The sequence below is a fragment of the Pygocentrus nattereri genome, chromosome 11, assembly GCF_015220715.1.
Source record: "Pygocentrus nattereri isolate fPygNat1 chromosome 11, fPygNat1.pri, whole genome shotgun sequence".
NCBI classification, from domain to species: Eukaryota; Metazoa; Chordata; class Actinopteri; order Characiformes; family Serrasalmidae; genus Pygocentrus; species Pygocentrus nattereri.
This window is the reverse complement of record NC_051221.1, coordinates 8,232,613-8,257,849: the sequence shown is the minus strand read 5'-3', so window position 1 is coordinate 8,257,849 and position 25,237 is coordinate 8,232,613. Positions and strand designations below refer to the sequence as shown.

The 25,237-nt window shown below is 41.7% G+C and overlaps 1 protein-coding gene and 1 long non-coding RNA gene across 2 annotated transcripts in view; one reads left to right on the top strand and one right to left on the bottom strand.

Annotated features, from left to right (window-relative positions):
- The window catches only part of LOC108436841, a 44,573-nt gene that overhangs the window by 14,457 nt on the left and 4,879 nt on the right, over positions 1-25,237 (bottom strand). The window lies entirely within an intron of this gene.
- LOC108436840 (synaptopodin) overlaps positions 9,513-25,237 on the top strand; it is a 39,741-nt gene continuing 24,016 nt past the window's right edge. Inside the window, exons 1-2 of the mRNA XM_017713549.2 lie at positions 9,513-9,666; positions 19,153-20,425. Of these exons, the coding sequence (XP_017569038.1) occupies positions 20,209-20,425 (217 nt within the window). The 5' untranslated portion in view covers positions 9,513-9,666; positions 19,153-20,208. The remainder of the gene's footprint in view (positions 9,667-19,152; positions 20,426-25,237) is intronic.

Here is a 25,237-nt window from a genome sequence, read left to right as displayed (position 1 = left end):
CAGCACTCTCTGTTTATTTACCTCCCAGTGTCGCCGCTATATCCGCCGTTTGTTTGATTTGGCAGTGTTTCATATATTTCCTTTGTGCTGAGATGAGCTATGAACCAGTGTCAAATTAACCCTCCGATAACTGGAGTTACTGTCATTTTGCTATGTATTTAGCACATTATGTGATCATGTAAGTGTAATTGCGCTATTAATTCCACAGATATATATAAATTAATTGTGTTTCAATGCTAAAAACGCACAGGATGATTTTTCTTAATACAAAATAAGTTTCTATGCACAGCAGTGACTCTTCAAATTCAAGAACTGTGATGTCTGAGGGGTAACGTTTCTATCAAAACAGGAGTGGACCTGAAAAGAGAGCAGGGATTGTGTTTTTTTCATGTGATGAATCTTCTTAATGCTGATTCATATCTTCAGAACTTGACTCGTTCACAGGCAAAACCACAGCTCGCCAGTTTTACCTCTGGGTTTTTGTTTGCGCTTGGGGCGGCTTCTCAGCGACATGTGAGAACTGGAGAGAGACCGGGCCTGACTTTGTACGTCCCTCTTGAGAAATGACTTACAAATATCCATCGCTTGTCAAAAATTTGGGTACACCCACTTTTCCAAACATGCTTTAATGTAAACTGACATGTTTTCTGGTTTGCACACACTTCATATATTGAAGACCGTCAAAACATTATTTTAGATCAACCTAAAATCTGAAAAAATAAAATAGTACTTGTGGTGTCACGATTGGCCCCTCCCAGTCCTGTCCATGTGTTCGTGTTGTGTTTTGGTTTTATAGTCCAGCCCCCTTGTTTAGTGACTCCGCCCCTGATTGTTTCCACCTGTGTTCCCGCTTGTCCCTCATTTACCCTGTGATTATTTAAGCCCTGTGTTTGCCACCAGTTGTCGCTGGTCTTTGTTGTTTGTAATGTTTGGATGTTTGAGCGTGCTTGTTTGATTCTGGTTTGTCTGTCATGTCTGACTTTAGATCTCTCCATGTTGGCCATCTGACTTTGGACCGTTATGACCCTGATTTTGGATTTGTCCACAATAAAAGTCGCTTATCTCCGCACATGCGTCTGCCTCCACGCTCCCAACCATTACATGAGGCATGTGCAGAAGTTCAGATGCCCCTCAGTACTTAATTTTCTCGTTAGGTCTTAATTAACTTGGTAAGACTGGCCTTGAAGGTCAAGAACTGTCATTAGGAAATGTGCACTCATGAAAATTTCAGAGCGTAATAAATTCGCTCAACAACCAGGGGATCCTCTAAGCAGCTGGCTGAGGATCTGAAAATGAAGCTAATTGATATCTGTTAAGCAGAAGCCGGATATAAAAAAGATATCAAAGCACTTCCAACTCTGTTTCCACTGTCTGAAATGTGATTAAGTAATGGCAGTTAGGGGGAACTGTTGCAGTCAAGGCAAGATTTGAATGACCAAGAAAGAATCTCAGATTGAGTGCTGTATGTTGCCAGAAAGGCAAAGCAAACCCCCCACATTGCAACAAAAGATCTGCAGGAATGTTTCGCTGATTCGCAGAGTCAGGCACCATTCTACTGTTCAGTGCTGCTTGCACAAACATGATCTGCATGTAATAGTCAGCAAAAGGCAAGCTTCCCAATGACCTAGTCACCACAGTCATTGCAAAACAACATCTAGGTAAGCCTGAGGCAGCTTGGAAATAAGTGCTGTGGCCTGATTAAGTGGGACTCTTTGACCTCAATCACCAAAAGTATGTTTGGAGAAAAACGAAGCAGAGTTTGATAAAAACACCTTAATGTCCGATGACAACGTCCAGTGTAAAGGAAAGTGACCATACTGTGGGTGAAGCTGGTCGATTACAATTGCATCACACTGTATCCCTTTGTTGTGAGATGAGCACTCATCAGCACTCAAACCTTTCAGGTGTTTAAACCACCCTGCAATATGTGCTGTGAAAGGGACGTTCCAGCGGAAATGAAAGACTGAGCCATTGCTACACCTGTTGTAAGCATATCTACTCCCCTCCTACAGGGGTGCTGCAGGGGTTTCTAAAGCAAGATTTTCAACGGTGATGTATCTTGAAGGTTTTGAAAAACTACCAGCTGCTTCAGGTGGATTTTTAAAGATTGGCTGTTGTTGAGATGTTTCTTTTTTTGGTAGACAGATAATCTTAATGTTACTGCTCGGTACTGACAGATATCAGATGAAGAGGACAAGCTAAAAGGCTAATGAGCTAAAAGCTAAAGTTAGCAAGGTGGCTAAGTAGACATCTTGCCTCGGCTTGGCTTCTTTTTCTCTGGCTGAAAGGGTGAAAACTACTGGTAAGTAGCATCCATTTTATGGTCAATAAACAGAGATTAGTTGTTGTCTTCACAAATTCGTTCAGTGACAGAGGTCGGAGTTGCTCTAATGCTAGCTTGGTTGTATTTATTAGCTTATAGCTCAGTGCTAGGCTAGCAGTGGTATGATGTATTAACATAAACCATGCAGATTATAAATCCCAATAGAAGGCAATGTGTTTCCAGGCTTTTGAAGGACATTGTGCCTCAAGCATTGAAATGTATGCTGCCAGAGCAGCTCCAGAAGCTATTACTGGCTCTTTTAGAGGCAGAGGCTCAGGGTTGGCTGAGGTTTGGTTAGGAGCACCACGGCCCTGCTCACGCCCTGCTGCTCTCTGTTAAGCGGTCCAGACTTCGTGACAGACTCTGAAAGGCCTCTAGAAGGCTGACGTCATCGCACACACATGCTCGCTCACTCCCAGTACCACGTCTGGACACGCTGAATGATCCACACTTGGATCCAGACCACAGGCGGCCTTGCCGCAGCTGCGATGCCGGGCGCTGTCGGGGAAATTTCCAGCCAAATCATTCTAAATGAAGACACACCGGAAAGCATGCATGCAAAGGAGGCTGTCTGCTCTAAACAGACTCAGCAGACACATCCAGAGTGCTTTTTATTTAATTAGGAGTTCTCCATAGAGCTTTATATTTCATTTCTGGTATGATCTTGTCCACAAAGCAAAAACTAGACTACAAATTAGACACCATAATATTATATGACAGTTTAAACAGTCTGAACCCAAATATGGTGAAATTCCATATTTTATTGATTTTCCAAGTAAAAAAAATATTTAGCATCACCTAACAGACTCCCATATAAGCCTGCAATGCACTAAATGAGGGGGGTGGGGGGGGGGTGGGGGGGGGAAGACCAGTCCGGTTATGCTGTTTTGGACTCCTGGCCACAAACACAGTCATTTTTAAAGCATGACCAAACAGTCCCAGGTACTAACCATGAAGAGGTGAACTGAAACAAGCACCAGTGATGAAATTAATATAAGGCATTTGCATAATGTAGTGAAAACACTGTCATTTGTGCACTTAATAGCCTGAATTTTAGACCTGAGTGCCTTTCTTTTCTTTTCTTTCTTACTTTAAGGATTGCCAACAAAAACGACAGATAATTGTCTTTGGTATGTGTCCTTTCCAATGTTAGTGTCCAGTTTCAAAACACTCACAATGTCAACATAAACTTCCTCTAAGGCTCTGCAGTAAGTGGTGAAGCTCGTTTGTGAACACCAGCTCACACTGGTCTCAGGTTCATTCTACATCAGAGCTCATTTCTGACCACCAACATTTGCTGTTAGCTTCAGCTAGGGAAGAGTAAATTCATACTGGCGTTTTCTGACCTTTAACTCCAACTAGTTCCACTTTTAAATAGTTACTGAAACAAATGATTTCAGAATTAATTCACAGTAATCCAGGTTACTGGTGTGACTCATTTCCAAACTTTAACTTGCACTGGCTTCAGCTCATTTCTGAAAACTTTTTATTAGTCTTAACTAGAAATTGATACTAACTCACACTGGTTTTATTTTAGTCCAGTATTTTCAATTTTGGCCATTTCTGTTCACTAACTTACACTGGTTTTACGTCAAGTGTGTAACTGACAGAGGCCATTTCTAAACTCATACTGGTTTTAGCTTTAGCCAGTAACTGACAGGACTTATTTCTGAACTCTAACTCATACTGGATTTAGCTTTAGCCAGTAACTGACAGACGTCATTTCTGAACTCTAACTCATACTGGTTTTAGCTTTAGCCAGTAACTGACAGGCCATATTTCTGAACTCTAACTCATACTGGTTTTAGCTTTAGCCAGTAACTGACAGGACTTATTTCTGAACTCTAACTCATACTGGATTTAGCTTTAGCCAGTAACTGACAGGACTTATTTCTGAACTCTAACTCATACTGGATTTAGCTTTAGCCAGTAACTGACAGACGTCATTTCTGAACTCTAACTCATACTGGTTTTAGCTTTAGCCAGTAACTGACAGGCCATATTTCTGAACTCTAACTCATACTGGTTTTAGCTTTAGCCAGTAACTGACAGGCCATATTTCTGAACTCTAACTCATACTGGTTTTAGCTTTAGCCAGTAACTGACAGGACTTATTTCTGAACTCTAACTCATACTGGATTTAGCTTTAGCCAGTAACTGACAGGCCATATTTCTGAACTCTAACTCATACTGGTTTTAGCTTTAGCCAGTAATTAATCAAGCTCAATACTGAATCCCAACACACAGTAGTAACAGGCTTACTTCTGAAATCTCACACTGATTCCAGGGCTAACCAGTGATTAATATGGCTTATTTCTAACTTTACCTCACACAGATTTCAGCCCATACTAAAGTGTTTATTTCATTCTTAAACAGCTCCTTATTAACTCATTCCAGTTTAGCCTCATTGCTGAAATTAATAATATCTGAAATCTAACTCTTGCTGGTTTTAGCTTTAGCCAGTAACTAATCAAGTCATGATTAAAGTCCTAACAAGCTACTGATATTACTCATTTCTCAAATCTAACTCATACCTAATCCATAACTGATGCAACTGAGTTCTGAACCCTAACACATACTGGTTTCAGTTTCTCACAGAGCTCATTTCTCATCTCTAACTCAGTCTAATTTCAATACTAACCCAATGTGAACCCATTTAGTCTATAACTGATACAGCTTATTGCTCAGCTCAGACTGCTTTCAGTCTTAACCAGTTACTGGTATGACTCATTTATGAACTCTCTCGCATTGCTTTCAGTTTTATTCAGGTACTGATACTCACTCCCACTGGGCTCAGGCTTGTGAATCTGCAGGAGAGGAGGGTTAGGATGCTGGTGGTCTGGCTGAGGGGTGCGGGGGTTCGTTTGCAGGCCGCGTATGATTCTAATCATGTCTGAGCTCAGTCAGAGCCGTCTTTAATAACTCTCTGTGTACGGGACAAAGGCAAAAAGAACGCAGACCAGAACACTTAGGAAATTCCAGCAACGAAGAAAAGCCCTGATCTGATGGAATGTGTTTTAACATTTCCCATTCACCCACACACAGACGCTGCGCACACACACATCTATAGTGGGTCTCAAGCGCACACACATACACACACAGCTGCCCTTTGGAAAGTCAAGCTAGCCCACAGGACACAGAACAGCAACGGCAGGCTGGCCAGCTGTGGAGGGGGCGTTGAAAAAGAAAGAAAATAAACACGCATTGAGAAAAAGGGAGAGCAAGAGTGGGATGAATCAAAGTGATCTATGGCCCAGATTGAATACAGGACATTTCCAGTGGAGGTTCTCCCCACTGAGCATATTTATGACCATTTGTCAGTTGATATGCTGTTTGCATTACACGTATTTGGAGTTTGTGATTGTTCAGCATGTCTTATTGTGGATTTGTTTATGTAAGACTTGCCCTGGATCACATTCTTTTGCAACTACCTTAAAATCTCAAGTTATTTGTTTTTCAGCAGATATTTCTGAGGACATATCATTTAATCCACTTGCACAGGGAAGCAGAAAGTTTCCCGTTTCCAAAACTGGCGTTCAAAAAAATGAAAAAAAAAGAGACCCCTAACAACCACCAGGAAGACTTGGTAGACACCACAATTGTCAGATTAACAGCACTGAAAGCTTTCATCTTTGAGAGAGAGGAGAAAATCAACCTGCTTCAGGTCTGAAAACGCTCAAAGGATTTTCTGTCCATCCTTCCACTGTGAGGAGATCACACAGCGCCATGGGTCTGAAAGGAGGTGTAGCTGATCAAGAAGAACCTCACTGAGAAAAGGAGACGGACACATCAAAGAAAGAAGCTGAACAATGGACTCACCACCCCAGAGTCCCAGGCCTCAATATCACTGAATGGGTTTGGGGCTGTTTGAATGGTGAGAAGCAGAAAAAACAGCCAGCTTCTAAGACTGAACTTTGAAAGTATGGAAAAATGGAAGGAAGCTGTAATAAAGGCTGAGATTGTTGATGTTATACTTTAGGCTTTTGGCTTCCAGGTAAAATATACATGCTTTGCTTTTTTCTTGGTGCTGAAAAATGAATAACTTGAACTTAAAGGCCATTTTGACTGGAAATTGACATGAAAGCTGGTCTCAGTTTTGCACAGTACTGTATATGACCCTAACTGAAAACTACAACATAATAGGCTGGTTGTCTACATGCATAGGAAGCCTAAACTCAAACTTTAAAGGCTGTTTTTTAAGTTTAAGGATCTATATAGACCTAGACATGTAATTTAGTCCAAGATTAGGCCTAATCTGTGTCTGGAAAATCAGCCCCAATAATTTATAGCTTTGAGTGCTATGTTTTCTATGCAGTGTATGCCTGTGGTCGAAGATCAAAGTTTGCAGACACACTCTCATTCAAGCAAAGCCAGATGACTATGACTGTGTGTGTGAGGCCTCCAGTATCACCCTGGTATGAAATCTCAAACAGACACAAGTATTTGTGTGGAAGACTGAGCAGGCGCGCCGCTCTTGGGCAAGAGAAACGAGAAACGTATTCAGACAAAAACACAGAGCGGCTAATTACACATCTGTGTAGTCAACCTGTAAGATAGGTGGGGCTCATAAAGTGGCCAGTGAGGTAGATGTTTCTAATACAGTGGCCAGTAAGTGGAAGTAGAAGGGAAGTGTTTCTAATAAAGTGACCAGTAAGAGTGGAAGCACAAGGTAGGTGTTTCAAGTAATGCGCCCAGTGAATGGAAGCACAAGGTGGGTGTTTCTAATAAAGTGGCCAGTGAGTGGAAGCACAAGGTAGGCGTTTCTAATAAAGTGGCCAGTGAGTGGAAGCACAAGGTAGGCGTTTCTAATAAAGTGGCCAGTGAGTGGAAGCACAAGGTAGGCGTTTCTAATAAAGTGGCCAGTGAGTGGAAGCACAAGGTAGGCGTTTCTAATAAAGTGGCCAGTGAGTGGAAGCACAAGGTAGGCGTTTCCAATAAAGTGGCCAGTGAGTGGAAGCACAAGGTAGGCGTTTCCAATAAAGTGGCCAGTGAGTGGAAGCACAAGGTAGGCGTTTCTAATAAAATGGCCAGTGAGTGGAAGCACAAGGTAGGTGTTTCTAATAAAGTGACCAGTGAGTGGAAGCACAAGGTGGGTGTTTCTAATAAAATGGCCAGTGAGTGGAAGCACAAGGTAGGTGTTTCTAATAAAATGGCCAGTGAGTGGAAGCACAAGGTAGGTGTTTCTAATAAAGTGACCAGTGAGTGGAAGCACAAGGGAGGTGTTTCTAATAAAGTGGCCAGTGAGTGGAAGCACAAGGTAGGTGTTTCTAATAAAGTGACCAGTGAGTGGAAGCACAAGGGAGGTGTTTCTAATAAAGTGGCCAGTGAGTGGAAGCACAAGGTGGGTGTTTCTAATAAAAGACAAAAAGAAACATGAAGCTTTGGGCAGAAACAGCCTCAGGAATCAGCTCAGGTTTTGTCCCACTTTGGTCTTTCCCCACTTGGAGTCCATCAGACTAAATGCATGTGAAAGCCATCTGTACAGGCTTTTTGTCCCATGCCTTTTTGCCTCCATTTGAAACTCACAGGAGGGAGTAATCAGAGCCTTCACTGGCTACTCTTATAATTCATAACAATCAGACGGAGTCTAAACACAGCTCTCTGCACTCTGGGGCCACTTTAGGGCACGTTTCCTCACATATATATCAATTCCCCATTCCGTTTTCCTCCTCTGACTTTTACTTTACCTAACTGAAGACCTTGGATAGGCATAGAACAGACATACTAAGTGCTGCCAAAGATGCATAAAATTACCTAAAACATAGATGGTGAATGCAGTAATGCAAGACATACAGTCACATATGAAAGTTAACACATCTTCTACAGAGGACACACTTCTGCACATTTTAATGCACAATTACTGTTTATTTGCTGAGCACATTGGAAAAAAATTAAACACATTAAAGTTATTGGCACATTTTATATATTTTTAATCTTAGCAAAGAAATGCAACTTGTGCACAAAAATTAGCAGAAAATGAAACTAAGTTTGTTCCCTATGGGATGATATGTGTTATTTTTATGTAGAAAATAAATAAAACATGCCATTTAATTCACTCAAACCTTTGCATATGACTGATTATAACAAGGTGCATATTAGATCAGTATTGTAACTTCTAGGCCTTCATGAGTTCTAGGAACTAAAAAAATACACGCCTGTATTTTATTTAAAAGAGTTATTATGTTTGTTGTATGTGCTTATTCAAATTCTTGAAATGCCCAGTGGAAAACTGCCCAATCAGGGTCAATTGCTCTGTAGAATCTCTGTGAATACCGCCAAGCAAGCTCTCCCATTGGTTAGGGCTTCAGGAGCTGAACAGAAGGCCTAACACAGCAGATTACCTACCACCATAACTAGACACTCACAGTGGAATCAACCGACCATGCGCTGATTCACAAATGGGTGGAACTAAAGAAAAAGCATCACTCTATTCCTTATAGAGGTTCTAGATATTGTCTGTGAATGCGAGCTGTAGTCTAACCAGGTTTCAGTCAGTTGCTGGAATGGAACCGCAGCAGCTCTACGTCCGGAATCTTCACTGAAAGAGTTCTTATCAAACATTGGTAAATATGTATTTTAATGTCTTATGCAAAATTCAAATCTCCAAAATATGCTCATGTGCACCAGTGTTAGTTTAGCGCTAACATATTATGAGAAATCCCATATGGATGCTAGCATAACTTAGTGTTATTGTAGAGGTGCATTTTTCTTGTTTTTTGTTTATTTTTACTGCGTTTTTGACATTTATAGCTGAAGTGAAGACTCTCAACTGTATACAGTAAAGCAGTTTTAGCGCTACAGTTATTTGGATTTATTTATATTCTCAGAGGGTCTGGTGCATTTCTGAAAAGAGCCAAGTGGAACAGATTCTCGGGGAAGAGGTGAGGGAGTGACTCTATACGTTAAATATGAAAATACATAATGGCATAATGTGTTCAGTATGAACACTTGAAGGAAACCATATGAAAAGGAGGGCCAGACAAAGAACCTTCTGTGCTTTCCAACTAGTCCACACCCCCCTTTCCCCCTTTCTCTCGGAGACAGAGAATGGGAGCGGGGACGAGTCGAGAGGGAGAGAATGGAGGAGGGAAAGAGAGAATGACGGAGAGAGTGAAAGAATGATAGAATGCAAGAGGGAGAACGATAGAGAACAAAAGAGAGAGAGAGAGAGAGAGAAGAAGAAGAGAGAGAGAAAAGGGAGTGGGTGATAGAGAAAGAGAGAGAGAGAGAGGCAGAGGGAGAGAGAAAAGAGGAGGAGAACAGAGGGAGGGTCTGAAAAGGGGCCGTACGCAGCGGCTGTCACACGCACACATTTCCACACACCGAGCCGCAGGAGAGCACAGGTGAGTCTGAGAGCGTCTGCTGACTTTATCCGTTATTACTATGATCTGCTGAAGCCGATAATGAAGCCGTTCTGTCTGTGTTCGGGGTCTCATCTGCATGCGGTCTATCAGACACTGGGTTAACTGTGCTCTGAGCAGCCCTGACTCACCTGGGGAAGTTTAACGCCTGTGCTTTAGTCATATGTGATGAGTGCCTGTGACTGTAACCAGGAGGAATGTTCTCTAATAAATGTTATCAGGCCAGAATGTTGCGCTCAACTCCCTGAGCTGTTTAGGCTGGGATTACGCCTGATCTCAGATCAGCGAATGACTGGGTAGCTCCTTCATCTTCCCTGTGCTCTGCATCTGCTCTGAGGTCAGTCAAAAGCACTTGGGATGTCTGTGTTGCCTCTTTGTTTGTTGGCTGGGTGTGTTAGAAGCTGCTTGTCTTCAAACCTTTAGAATTACTTGCAATATTAATAATTTTGTGTTATTTTACAACAATATCTGATCTTGCATTGATTATAGTACTTTAATTTAAACAATAAAAGTAGTTTTAGGTATTTTATTGAATGTTTCAGGGCTGTGGGACAAATGTGACGTTATTAATTGATGGGAAATATAATGTGTTAATCTAGTCAAGTTAGAAATATGATTGATGTTTTAAAAATATGAGGCATTGGTAATATCAGTTGAACTATAAAGTCATGCGGTTAGTAAATAATCATCTAAAGCTCTATTAATCATTATGGACATCATCTAAAATATCTTCTTTTTTACAGGTATATACTAATTATTTGCAAATATATTAACATGTATAACAGAATAGTTTAATGCATTTATATACACCTGTAATAAGTTTGGGTCCCTTGGCCAAATGACGTATTTTGTTGATTTTTGAAGTTGTTCGAATGTTAATGCACAGTTTCTTTAAATTTGTTCAACTTGTTGAAATGTTTGGAAAGTCTCTGACTTGTTAGGACTGAATTGACGGGTTAGGACCCATTAGGTGGGTCAGGAATTGTCCGCTGATGGAAAGTCCAGAGCAGAATTATAAATTCCTTGACCCTTCAAACTTAAAGTATCACTTAACTTAACTCAACATCCACTGGCTCCTCCAAGCAGCTGGCTGAGGATGTGATAATGAAGCTAACTGATGCCTACATGGCAGCAGAAGGTTATAAAACATATATCAAAGCTTCTAATTTCCACTGTCCGAAATGCCATTAAGAAATGCCTCTTAAGGGTAACTGTGAAAATCAAGGCAAGATCTAGAAGATGGAGAAAACTTTCAGATAGAACTGCTCATGTGCTGACCTGAAAGGCAAAGCAAAACCCCCACATGGCAACAAAGAACCTGCAGAAGGCTTAGTGATGCAGGAGTGATCTTGCACCAGTCTGCTGTGCAGCATTGCTTGTATAAACATCTGCATTTAAAAGTCATTAGAAGGAAACAATACCTGTGACCTTCTCACAAAGGTGATCATCTGAAGTATGCAAAACAACATCTAGGCAAACTAGAGACATTTTGAAAACAAGTGAAGAAGTAAAAATAGAACTCTTTGGCCAGAACCACCAAAAATATGCTTTGGAAAAAGGAGGCAGCATTTGATGAAAAGAACACCGTGCCAACTGTTAAACATGGAAGTGGTCCTTTTATTCTTTAAGGTTGTGTGGTAGCCAATAGCACACTGTTAGAAATAAAGGTTCTGTGCAGCTACATTTTTGTACTAACAATGTAAATGTTCCCTCAAAAGTACAACAAAATGGTTTTAAGGTCCAACTATGTACCTTAAATACTTTTTTCCAGGTGAAAAGCACATATAAAGTACAAATAGAAAACCTGGAGACGAGGTGGGGGTGTGGAGTCAGTACAGTTTAGAAAATAGAATTTCAGCTGGATTATGGTACAGTTATGTTCCCCGACTAAAGGTACTGAGACGTACCCTTGAAGGTACCAACCAAGGGACAAGATTGGTCCCACCCAAGTGACAGTACAGTACCTTTATTTCTGAGAGAGGCACTGGAAACATTGCACATGTAGATGGACGAATGGATTCCACTAAACATCAGCAAAGTCTCGAAACAAATGAGACACAGTCAATCAAGAAACTGAAGAAGGAAAGAAATGAAAATGGTTCTACAGCAGGACAGTGACCCAAAACAATTACATTTACATTTACAGCATTTAGCAGACGCTCTTATCTAGAGTGACTTACTAGACGTGCTTTGTCTGTCTAGAGAAAATATCTTTGCTGGTTACCAGTAGGTTAGAGAGAAAGACGGTCCTGAGCTCAGATTCTGCTAGAAACAAGTCACTGTAGATACAGAGAGAAAGGAACAGAGTTGAACACAGTGCAATACACTAAAATACACTACAATACAATACGATACAATACACTACAATACAGTACAATACGATACAATACACTACAATACACTACAATACAATACAATACGATACAATACACTACAATACACTACAATACGATACAATACACTACAATACAATACAATACAATACGATACCATACACTACAATACAGTACAATACGATACAATACAGTACAATACAATACGATACAATACACTACAAAACACTACAATACAGTACAATACGATACAATACACTACACTACACTAAAATACGATACAATACAGTAAACAGTGCAATTATAATAAAATGCAATGTATAAGTGCAACGAAACATCCACCATGAACCTCATTAAGAAACGCAAGATGTAGAATGGCCCTCAGAAACCCCGAGGCCTGAGAATAGCGAAGAACTATGAGCATTCTGCAGGGAAGCGTGGGTGAAAATTCCTAAACAGGAATAGAAAGAGTGCAGGCTGGATGCAGAAAGTGTTTGCAAGCTGTGATATCTGCCGGTGTGGGTGTTACTAAGTGCTGACTCAGAAGGGTGTTTCTTTCCTACTTTTTTAAGTGCATCAAATATAATGTAACTGTATATAATCTGTTGCAGGTTTTGCTGCAGAGGTTGTGTTTCCTTCTTTTTACTCTAAGAAAAGTGTGTTCTCAGGTCAGTAAAAAGTGGGGTTGGTCTTTGTGTGGTTGCTGTGCTGGAGCTGAGCAGTGGTGCTCAGTAACAGGAGAGTCAATAGAGTATGTATCCGGTGCGGCCGTATCTTAGCGACCGCAATGAGTAATGACTTATACATCAGCCGCTGAGCTGCAGACGGCAGCGGGCTGCTAGGCATCTGGCTCTGCTCCACCTCACCGCTCCTTCACCTGCGGGATTAGACGAGGTACTGTTAACCCTTTAAACTGCAGATGTATATTCAGACGCTAATCTAAACACTTGCGTTCTATAATCAAAAGTGTTTCGTTCAGCATTTCTTCTGAAATCAAGGCCATTAAATGGCAGTTGGTGCCTCCTTTGCTGCCGTAACAGCCTCAACTCTTCTGGGAAGACTTTACGCTAGATGTTGGAACATTACTGTGAGGACTTGGTTGCATTCAACCATGAGAGCATCAGTGAGGTCAGGTTCTGATGTTCTGGACACTCCAGCTCATCCCAAAGGTACTAGATGGAGCTCCATCACTCCAGAGAACACGTTCAACTACTCCAAAGCCCAGTGCTGGGGGGCTTTATACCCCTCTTGGCATTGGGCTTGGTGACCTGCCTCTGCTCAAAAGCATCCCATTTCATTGGTCAATGTTTTCCTAGGAAGATTATACAAGCAACAACCGAAACCTGTATCAGGACCAAATTGGAAGGGCTGTCTGGTCTGGACTGGACATCTTATTATTCAGTAACTACAATAAAGAATCAGGCTCTACGAGCTCCTCAGCAACTACAACACTAATATGCAAAAGTGTGTGGATATTAACCAGATGGTGCTCATGCTGGTTCGGGTTGCTTTAGCAACGGGAATGCACAATTATTAATTAATACATGATTAATCATTCATCTTCAGACATTATTCAGTACTGTTAAAGGCCACTTGCTAAGGAAAATGAAGCTAATATATAAGTTATGTGTGCTGTTAGAAATTAAGGTTCTGTGGACTTAAATCGTTTGTTTACAAAGGTATAAACAATGCAAATGTTCCCTCAAAGGCACAGCAGTGGCTTTAAGGTCCGATTGTGAACCTTAAATACGCTTTTTCCACGTGAAAAGTACAGATTTGTATCTTTTCATAACCGAATGTTTTAATACAGAACAGTGAAATAAAAAGCCTGGAGGCGAGGCGGGGGGGGGGAGTCAGTACAGCTCAGAACAGATCATTTCAGTGGATTACGGTATTATGGTACAGTTATGATCACTGACTCAAGGCACTGAGATGTGCCCTTAAGGGTTCCACCCCAGTGACAAGACAGTGACAGTTTAGTACCTTTATTTCTGAGAGTGGATTTGGGAGGATATATTATCCAAATCTAATCTCTTCTGAGTAGAATTAGCACAGACTTTCTGCTGACGGTGTTTTGGTTGTCTGTCACTAACACACACAAGCTGAGGCACGTCGGCCACGACGAGCTCGCTGAACATTACTCTGAAGGAATGCCGATCATAGAGAACAAGCCCCAAATTATTTTTCAGGGCACTTACAGGTGCTTAAAAGAGCCTTTGTATGAGAGAGAGAGAGAGAGAGAGAGAGAGAGAGGGGCCATGAAAAGCAATAAAACAAAAAAAAAACAGACAAAGAATGCAAGAAAGAAAGAAACATTACTGGTTAGAGAAAGAGTAAGAAGGAGAAAGAGAGATAGATGGGCAAAAGAAAACAACTAGGGTGAGGGAGAAATAGAGAGAGAATGAAAAAATAAGAAAGAAAAAGTGTGTGAGAGACAATGAATGAACCAACGAGGAAAGAAAGAGAAAGAAAGAGACATGAGAGAGAGAAAACAGGGAAAGAGAGTGGGAGAGAAAGAGAGAGCAGGTTGTGGACGAGTGAAAGTGAGTGAGTGAGAGTGTGAGAAAGAAAGAGAGAGCGCGACAGATATTGAGTAAGAGAGAGAATGAGAGAGTGAGTGAGGGAGTGAGAGAGAGAGAGCAAGTGAGATATATTGAGTGAGTGAGAGAGAATGAGAGAGTGAGAAAGTGAGATGATGAGTGGGGGAGAGAGAGTGAGAGAGAGTGAGAAAGGGAGTGAGACCGCAAGAGAAGGAGAGTGAGAGGGCGAGTGAATGAGAGATGGAGACAGAGAGAGAGTGAGAGAGAAAGAGATGATGAGATAGAGACAGAGAGAGAGTGAGAGAGAAAGAGAGATGATGAGAGAGTGAGTGAGTGAGAAAGTGAATGGGACAGTGAGTGAGAGAGAGATAGAGAAAGAGAGTGACTGAGAGAGGGAGAGAGAGAGATCCAGGCCCAGCAGGCTGTAATAGGTCGGGGAGATTCTGGAAGCAGCATCACTCACTGTCTCAGAGACAACTGCTACTTAGCTCATCACTGAGAGAGAGAGAGAGAGAGAGAGAGAGAGAGAGAGAGAGAGAGAGAGAGAGAGAGAGAGAGAGAGAGAGAGAGAGAGAGAGACTTTGAATCACAATCACAGTGTAAAGGCCCATAAATCACGAGGACCAACTCATTAGCCGCAGTAAATGGGCTCATACTGGTTGAGGCCTGGAGCAGTTTGGCAGCGTTCAGCGTCAACTAATGAGTGCAAAGGAAAAACAAATAGCTGGAGAGCAGCGGAGGAGAGCAAACAGCTTACCTCACTGAAAAGACGTGTGTGTGTGTGTGTGTGCGCGCTCTGCACACCTGATAACAGTCACACTCAGAATACTTCAAGATGAGTGATCACCATCTGCTGTTTCCCTAATCGCTCTGCCGATGTGAGCTGATACGGGTACTTTGGCACAAACTCTTCAAGCGAAACTCTACAGGTAGAGCTTTGGCGCGGCACCAGGGAACCATATTTGGTCATTGTTTGAATGGGACAGTTTGTATAAAGAACCTGAAAGGTTCCCACCTGGTACTAAATGGTTCTCTACATGATAGCAGTGCCAGTGAGAGGTTTAAAAGTTGCTAAATCTGGTGTCAACATGCCTCCTCGCCTCCTACAGCAGTGTGACAATAGTCTCTACACTCTTAAAAAAGAGGGTTCTTCAAGGGTTCTTTAGTAAAAAGAAAGGTTCTATATAGAACCATGAACACTCAAAGAACCCTTGGCATGGTTAAAGAGTTCTATCCATCATGAAAGGGAGGGGAGATTCAGATTGACAGAGAATGTGCATGAATGTGCTATAGATGGTTCCATACAGAACCTCTTTGAAAAGGGTTCTACATAGCACCCAAAAGGGTTGCTTGACATTGTAAGAAAAGGTGTTTTCAAAGAGGTTTCATATAGAACCAGCCTGAAGAATATCTGCTCAGTGTTCTTCATGTTCTTAGTGAGATTCTCCTTTTAAGTCTTGGTTCCTCTCAGTGTTCCTCATGGTTTTAGATAGTTTCTCCATTTGAGTCTTAGGTCCTCTCAGATGTTCTACCTCATGCCTTTAAGAGTTTCTCGTTTTGAGTCTTGGCCTTTCTCAGTGTTCTTCATCCTCTTAAGTAGTTGCTCTCAGTGGTTCTTCCTCATGCTCTTAGAGAGCTTCTTCTTTTGAGTCTTGGTTCCTTTCAGTGTTCCTGCTCCTGGTGAATTTCTCCTTTTGAGTCTTGGATCTGCTCAGTGTTCTTCATGCTCTTAGTGACGTTCTCTTTTTAAGTCTCGGTTCCTCTCAGTGTTCCTCATGCTCCTAGAGAGTTTTTCCTTCTGAGTCTTGTTTTTTCTCAGTTTTCTTTATGCTCTTAGAGAGTTTTTCCTCCTGACATTTCCACTTTGACACTCATTACAGAACTGCAACCACATTTGCAAAACCACTTTTGGACACGTCTGGTATGAAACGCACCATATAAATAAAACTGAATTACCCTTGTGGACGTTTCACACCTGCACTAACGCACCTGATCCAGCCAGCCAAGATCATCTAAAGACAGTGTTTTGCTGGGGCGGATGTGGTTGGAGCTAAACCCTGCAGGATAGAATGGAGCAGGGTTGGGGTCCACTGTACTGTATCATCTTTTCCTTACAGCATGCCTAATTTAGGTCATAATGATAGGAGTACTGCGGAAGGTACTTTAGAACCTGCAGGCCTTTGATATTTAATCCTGTTCCTTTGATGCTGAAGATATCTGAACCCGTGACCTTGTGGTTATGGTTGTAGTGCATTGTAGTAGCGGCTGCACTGAAATTTCCTTCATGTACTGTTGCAGGCCTTGCTGTCTTGGCATGGTCCTTTGAAGAGTTAAGAACCAAAAGAAATAATTCAAAACACTAGAGAGCCTTTTGGTTGCATCCTGAACTCCATAACCCCAAACATATTCCTTTCAGAACCCTGTTTTTAATGAGTATAGTGGTCCAAACTGGCTGGATTGAATGCAGCAGCAGCTCTTGAACTTGCCTGGAAGTGATAAACGTTAATGGCTACCATCAAAGGACCCATCTCCTGATAGCAAATCTAAACAATGCAGCTGTTTTTCGCTGTGGTATCGTGACAGAGAGCATTGATCTGAAGGCCATTGTAGACAAGTGGGTTTGTTTGAGTCAATTGTCTTTAATTTAGGGCTGTCATCACGAAGCAAAGGACGGAGGCGTAGGGAGGGAGATGTGTCTGATCTCTGCAAGAACAAGAGCCATCAGGAGCAGAAGAGGGAATTTGTCTCTGTGTAGGCTGTAATAGGTTTTAACTGCATGTGAAACAGTGGCAAACTGTGACTTTTAGAGCTACGCCTTCAGTTCAGGCCATAAATGTCAGAACTCAAAAGTCAAAGACAAAGAAAACTCATCTATGATATACCAATTACTGCTAGCACCTCTTTGGGATTGCAATAGTACGTTCATGCTGAGCTACCACAAATTCACATTAAATATTTTTTTGGCCTAGATTAACTGTGAATGTTTGGCTCTTGTAAAAGACATTCCATGTTTGATTTGAAGCTTGTATCAGACATTAACATATATTTTTTACCTTGTATTTAGCAGATTTACACTCATTCAGTGAAGAGCACTGGCGTAGAGCTGTCTTCCTTTTTTAATGACTGACTGAAACCTGGTTAGAAGGCCTGGAGTGATGTTTTTTCCTCACTAAAATGGTTCCATCCATTGTAAATAAAAAAAATAATTGGTCCATTTGCTCTCAGTTCCTAAATATTAGTTAGCCTCTTGAACCCATTTTTATCTCAAGGCTTATTGTTCATTTACTACACTCATAAAAGTAACGTTGGCTAAAAGGGTCCCTAGAGAAAGTTTCTATTGGTGATCCCGTCAAGTATTGGTTTTCAGGGACGTCCAGATTTAATCTCCCAGATCTACTGTAACTTCAGTTGGAGCAAAAATGTGGATCGTTTTGTGGTCCCAGCGGACCGATTTACGAACTACTGCTTTGAAGAACTTTGTGAACCTTTTCTAAACCTTTTTAAAGTGTAAGTTTGAAGAGCATCCATATGACAATGCAAAAGTTATATATCTATACCTAGAAACATGTACATATTTAGGATCAGCTGTTTTTTAAGAACGTCAGTGTCCTATTTGATAACTACTGAAACAGTAAATGTTATAGAAGTTGTGAGAGTGACGACCACATTTGGGCCCATATGAGATTCATCCAACATAATAGGCCTTTGGTCCAGCTCCTGAAGGCCTAACCAGTGGAAAAACCTCACGTGGATGAATCTATTAAGATACCAAATTTTAAAAATCCTAAGTGAACAGTTTTCTGTTGGACATTTGAAGTTTTGAACATCCCACCAAAACTTAACATTAAAACGTGAGTATAGTTGCAGAGTTTAAATACAGCAGGCACACATTTTCTTATTATTTCTCAGAATTCATTTGGCTGAAGGCGTAAAAGGCTCTGAGTGGTTCTCCACTGGAGTGAGAGGCAGTGATTGTGACAAATAGTGGCTCTTCACTTCACATGCCTTCAGGCTGTCGTTCCACAGGATACAAGAGACACAGGCCAGCATAGGTTAGAGGTGATTTACGCCCTGCAGATTGTTTTTTCTTTTTCTTTTTTACCTTGAAACTCTGCCTGGACCTGGTTCAGTTTGTGGCTTTCCATTGCACAAAAGCTTATGCAGTAGTACAGACTCAGAACAGAGCATGAGTGCACATTCTTGGGATATTTCCAGGTGCTGACACCCCTAAAGCGTTCGAACCCTCCCTGCTTTCCTGCTTGAGGAACAGGGCTTTATCACATTTCAGCCCCCAATTAGGAAACACCTAGTTGCCTTTGCCACCCTTTCCTTCTCCCTGAAGATTAGTCGAAAGAAAAATGACTTTGGCATTGCTGCATTTCACAAGTAGGAAATTTGGCTCATTCTTTCCAATAATAATTCACTGGGAGGGGCGTTGCTTCCACAGATGATTAGAAGAATATTAATAAAACCAAAGGAAATGTCCCTCCTTTAGCTGAGTACAAAGCCAAGCTGCATCTTCCTCACCACATGGTTGCATACGTAGGACTCTTTATAGCACGTCCTGCATTCTGATTCATTTTTTTCTGTTTCAGGTGGGAGTCGACGAGAGGAAGCCATCTCAGCAGCTCCAGCCCCTGGTGCCCCTGCAGTAGTGGGAGTTCTAGGATCATCAAGAAGAAGTCAAGACACATTCAGTCTGGATAAGCCATTTGCTTTTCCTGAGCAGCCTCATCTCCTCGGACCTAATCTGAACAGAACAAATAAACCTGCCATCAACTCCGGCGCTGACTGCAAGAACACAGAGCTTGATGAAGCCACCCAGGGCGAATCTGTCAGCACTGCGAGGAAACAGGGGGATTACAACGTCAGGAATCTGTTTATAATACTAACATACGCATAAAGAACAATAAATCCTTGATGAAATAAGGGTCTCTTCAACAGTGACATTCAGCAAAGTCTGGACGACCTTTCAACTGAATTGTGGTTTCTTGCCCTAAAGAAATTACAGGAAGCTACCAAACGCTGCCCTTCTTTTCAGGCATTGTTGAAACATTTCAAGCGAGGGGCGTGCACGTGTCTTTCGAGAGCCACAGCCAGCCTCCTGGACGTTGTGCTACACTAAAAGGGGTGGGAGAAGAAAGAGAGGAAGAGAAATGTCTGGATCACTGAAGGAAAACAGACCCGAACAGAACAGTGGATGGTGTTTCAGCCTGTGGCGGATCTGATCGCAATTGTGAAATATTCTTGGCTCTCGTCCATGGGAACCGATCCAGGGTGCATCAGAGAAAGAAAGAGAGGGAGTCTCACAGGACGGTCCAGATAGAGCTTGAGTAATATTGTGGGGAGTAGAAAGCAAAGTGAAAGCGTGGCTTTTCAACACTTCTCTGTCTCCTCAGACGGATTACTCCAGAGAGAAACCTGCTGGCAGATGGAGAACTGAAGCCACACCTTTTGATCCTTCCTGTGGGTCTTGAGGACAGGACAAAGTCCGAAGAGCTGAAAACCCCCTCCCTTGTGGGCCACCTTCAATCAAACACAAGCGGTCAAGCCTAGGCAAGCAGGCAAACGGGACTCCTCAGACCTCTTTGCTTTTAAACACTTAAAACTGCCCGTGCTGAACACCGTCAGCCCCAGGGCAGGAGGAAGGGATGGAGAGGGGGCACGACCCCATCAGTAGAGGGGTCAGCTGGACCGGGCTTGGAGCCATGACCCTGACGGAGAAAGCCAGAGATGAGGTGATCTCCTGTGTGGACAGCGGCGACAGGACTAGCCCTCATGGCTGGGAGAAGGAGAAAGAAAAGCACAGCTGGGTCAAAGTGAAGCCAGTCCTGACCTCCAGCAGCAACCGCCCGGCACGCAAAACAAGTAAATGTTTACTCTGATATCTTGTTTATTGTGTAGAATCAAAATAGTACAATGCCCTGGCCTGGATGTTCTGGCGTTTTCCATGCTCTAACCAACATGATTCAGTTGAAGTGGATGTGTTACAGCAGGGATAACACCATAATCTGCAGGACAGGGAAACTCCGGAGCCGGGACACTTACATGGTGTCCTAACAAGATACTACATTCCAATGTAGTATCACATCATGTTGCACCGCCTTTAAGATGTATACACTGGAAACTTCAGGCTAGTGCATCAAGTCAAAAACAAACCCCAGAACTATAATAGCTTAATATAATAGAAAATAGCTTGAGACTTTAAAATGTGTAAGTATCCTAGCTATGTTATTGTGTGGGGCAGCTCAGTTGTATCTACTCATTTGTACAAGCTGTATTTATTTACTTCTAACTTCCTCTAAAAATTTCTCTCCAAATTATTACTTTCTACTAAAAGCCTGCCCTGTGCTGTACTGGCAACCTGTCCAGGGTGGTCCTGCCTTCCGCCCAGTGACGGCTGGCATAGGCTCCAGCTCTCCTTGCAACCCAGAAGAATAAACGGCTTAGATTATGTGTATGTGGGTGTATTAAAATCCTATATATAGTTACTGAAAGGCTCAGAGCGACGCAACACAATGCATCAAAAGCTGGCAACTGGTGTAGACAACTTCATTGGTTATGTTGGGTGCGTTTGTTGTTGTGGTTGATGTTGTTCTGAGTTGCATGCAACATAATTTTCATACAACTTTGCAGTTATGTGTAGCAATTCAGACACAAAGTTGCATGCAACACATCTGGGCACTCATGTTTTTTACAGTGTTCACTGAATAAATTATCTGCAACTTTTTAGCTACATTTAAGGCACTTTTGACTTTCTAGAATTTTTTAAAGCTGTTATCCACATTCAGTCATATGCAAAGGTTTTGGCACCCCTGGTCAAAAGACATGTTTTTTGTTGATTTTGTAATTGAAAATGAGTAAACATATCCTCTACTGAGAACATACTTCTGCACATTTTAATGCACAGTTACTGCACATTTGCTAAAATAACATATTTGGGGGAAAAAACACATTAAATGTGGCTGAAGTGCTGAAACACTTTGGTGACACTATTTTGAGTGGTCCTTTTAGATTAAACAGACACTCAACAGACTCTCAGTAACATGTTAAGAACATATGAGATTTAGGTTTAGGTTCTGGATTGAGGTTAAGGTTAGGGTTAGTATTAGGGCCAGGGTGAGCATTAGGATTAGGCTTTGTGTTGAGGTTAAGGTTAGGGTTAGGATTAAGGGCAGGGTTACTTCACCTGTAAGCTCATATGTGCTTAAATTTAACTTAAATAGATAGTTGGCTTAATAGATATTATTTTTCAATTTGATTGGGTAGCATGTTACCAATCTTAGAAGGAATAAACCTTGCTCAGGTAAGACTGTGCATTAAATTGCCCCAGATCGCTTATTCTGTCCCAGAAGCACTTTGTTATGGACTGAATTATGAAAATAATTTCCATGTTTTGGATCCCAGAGGAATCTGTGCTCTGCTTAAACTTAGGCAGCATCAAGAGAGGACAGCTTGACTAATCTAGCAATGCAGGTCACAATAAGAGCAGGTTTAAAAAGACTAAACGGTGGCACAGCCACAGGTTAGCTGTCAGAACCATTAGCTTTGAGAAGCTCATGTTTGTTGTCCTTGCTCAGGTAGTCAGGTAGAAAACCTGAGCCAGGACAACACACGATTGTGGGTTGGTTGAAATAGGATGTTGCTTCTGAATGCCCAATAAACCAATAAACTTTTATTTTATTGTCCACTGATAGTTAATTCAAGCATTTAAACGTACGTCATTGAACAAATTTATGATGTTAAAAGCGTTTTGATTGGCTGTTTCATGCAACTTGTCTCCCCACATTGAGAGTTTCAGGATACTTTTATCACGCAACCAAAGTGAAATTAGGTTTTATGTAAGTGTCAAGCAACAAAAGTGGCATGCAAGTTTCACCACGTAGAGCCAGCATTAGACTCAAGTGGGGGACGTGGGTCAGTATTTGACCTCATATAGATTCATATGTGTGGCTGGATGTGTCATTATCAGGAAAGAGTCACTGATTTTGCTAGAAACAGATCACCACGCAATCGCTGGTCAAGCTTTAGAGCCTGTTAAACATTAAACATCACACATTAAACACAACATCTGCTTCCTTGAGGTGAAATCGCTGATTTTTCGATGCTCTAATGCAGTAATGGACCTGGCTGTGCCTCAGCCGTGGACCTACTGACCATAATGCACAAGCTAAAATGAGTTAACTGGAAGGAATTTGCGATCAGAAACTCAGATGACCAGTCGGCTGGTGGGAGGCATTTCGCACTCCTGCATGAGAGCTTTCAGTTTTGCTCTGATGGGAAAAGCATTAAAAGCAGCTCTAAGGTCATAGCGTGCGTTGCACACAGGGTGCAGTTGTAATGGGGCATTTCTATAGGCCACTCTAGTGTTGTTTCAGCTTTGGGGAGAGAGTGACATAACGGGTTTGATGGATGTAAAAAGAGTGAGGGAGGAAAAGAACAAGATAGAGAGAAAACAGAAAGACAGTTACTGCTTCGTTGTGTTATATTGGTCCTAGACAGAAAAAAAGTAGAATCTGCAGGCATATTTTTTTATTTCACTCCTCCAAAGTTCAGTCTTAGAAGTTTGTTGCACTTTCTGCTTCTCGCAATCCAAATGATCCCAAACACATTCAGTGATGTTGGGGTCTGTCCGTTGTTCTAAGAACACCAGGAACATCTTTGTTGATGTATCTGTGTCCTTTTACATCATGCAACCAAAGTGAAATTAGGTTTCATGTCAGTTTCAGGCAACAAAAGTTGCATGCAAGTTTCACCAAAGAAAGGTGTTCCAGGTGGTTGTTAGAGGTCTCAGTTTCTCCATCGCTTTTAATTGTGCCCCATTTAGAAAACGTTTCTCAGTTATTTTGCTTTGACTGTGTTTAGTGGTCAGCCTGACTGGAAGTTAAATAAATGACACTTGGTCATATATGTGCTGCATGTACTTATGCAGTACTGCAGTGTGGAGACATGTTGTGCTCATAATGGCATTTCTTGTGTTACACTTTATTTCTGACATCAGCCACCAGACTTTAAATGCATTAAACAGTGCTGAGTTTTGGCTCTTGGATTCAATGTGGTTTCTTGGTTTGGGGAAAGTCTCCTAGCCCTGGACTCTGCATTTGCAGGCAAAACCAACCCAACCTGGCAACTGCAGTGAAGCAAATGTGCCTTTAACGTAACATGTTCCTAATTAAAAGTCAAATTCCATACGAGTGGAACGGCCCAAACGCACAGCATCTGTTTTCATATACAGAATCTGCTGTAACTCAGAGAACATGGACGAAATACTCATCTGTCTTATTGCTTATAGACAGAGGTGGGTAGAAAGTATTGTTCATCTTAAAGTATTGTTTCTTAAATAAATAGAATAATGATTCAGAAGAACAGAAGTACAAACGTATCAAATCAAAAACGACTTAAGTTCTGAGTCACAGAGCTGTGAAGTTACTGTGTAGTGAAGGCCTGGAGAGGGAGAGGACTGATAGTAAAGTGCTGTCATTGTAACTTGTTCCCTCACTGGTTCTAACGTCAAGTGCTAGAACCCTTCACTCTGTAACGCTACAGTACAGTAATGCTCATTTCTGCTAGCGTTCTGTTGGATATGCAGTGTAACGTTGAGGCCAGGCTAATGGTGGTGCACATTACCAGTGGTGTACATTGACTTTCCCACATTGGGTGAAACTCTGACGGCAGGACTAGTTTAAACTCTGACATCTGAAGTCTGTAATGAGCTTTATTGTGTGTTTTAGTGTTTCAGTAAATCCTTCAGTCAACACTTCAACTGGAAGCCTCACTCTTAACACTGGAGGAGGCTTTAGTCCAGTACACGTCACTTTACTTAGAGCGGACAAATACAGCTTATAAACTCTTATAATTCATTATGAACAGTACTTACAGTGCATCGTGTTAACAATTCATAATGTGTAATAAGCATGGCTATAACATGTAATGCACTTTTATAAATACTTACAGCCATGTTTTGAATGCCTTATGAATGCATTATAACCTGTTATGAATGTGTTTATAGATGAAGGTGACATTCACAGAAAGTGTTACCAAGGAATTAGTCCCTAAATATGAACTCAGTAAAGTAAGTCTCAGTAAGTCTAAATCCATCATACATGTACTTGTAAATGTAACTGGTTACTACCCACCTCTGCATATGGATGCTTGCTTGATATGATATGCCATTCAAAAAGTGGTCTATCGTCCTCAGAGTGGTCTTTGACGCTACTATTTTTAGATGCACACTTCATTATTAGTAAGCCTAGCTAGCAGAACCATTCGTCTATAGTGCCGTCATGCATACAATTCAAAAGCATTCCTCAGCTTGAACGATGAACCCACCTATTCAGATTGAAACTGTTATTTACTGTAAATGAAATGAACTGAACCCTTTTTAACGGATAGCACTGGGCAATTGTTTATCTGTTGGTTAATGGTCAATCAGGTAAACATTTACTTCCCTACTTCCTCATGTAATCCCTTTTAACCCCAAGGAAAATCCCAACCCCCCCCGTCCTCAGGCTGAAGCATTCACAGGCAAACACACATGTAGAGCCCAGTGGGAGCGCATCATTTTATCTTGTCCCCTGGTGAACGACAACATCCGATACAGTGATTTGACCTCTGATACACAGCCCTGGGGCAGAATCCTCTGCTTTTAAGGGATATTTCTCCCTCTGGATACTCTCAGGA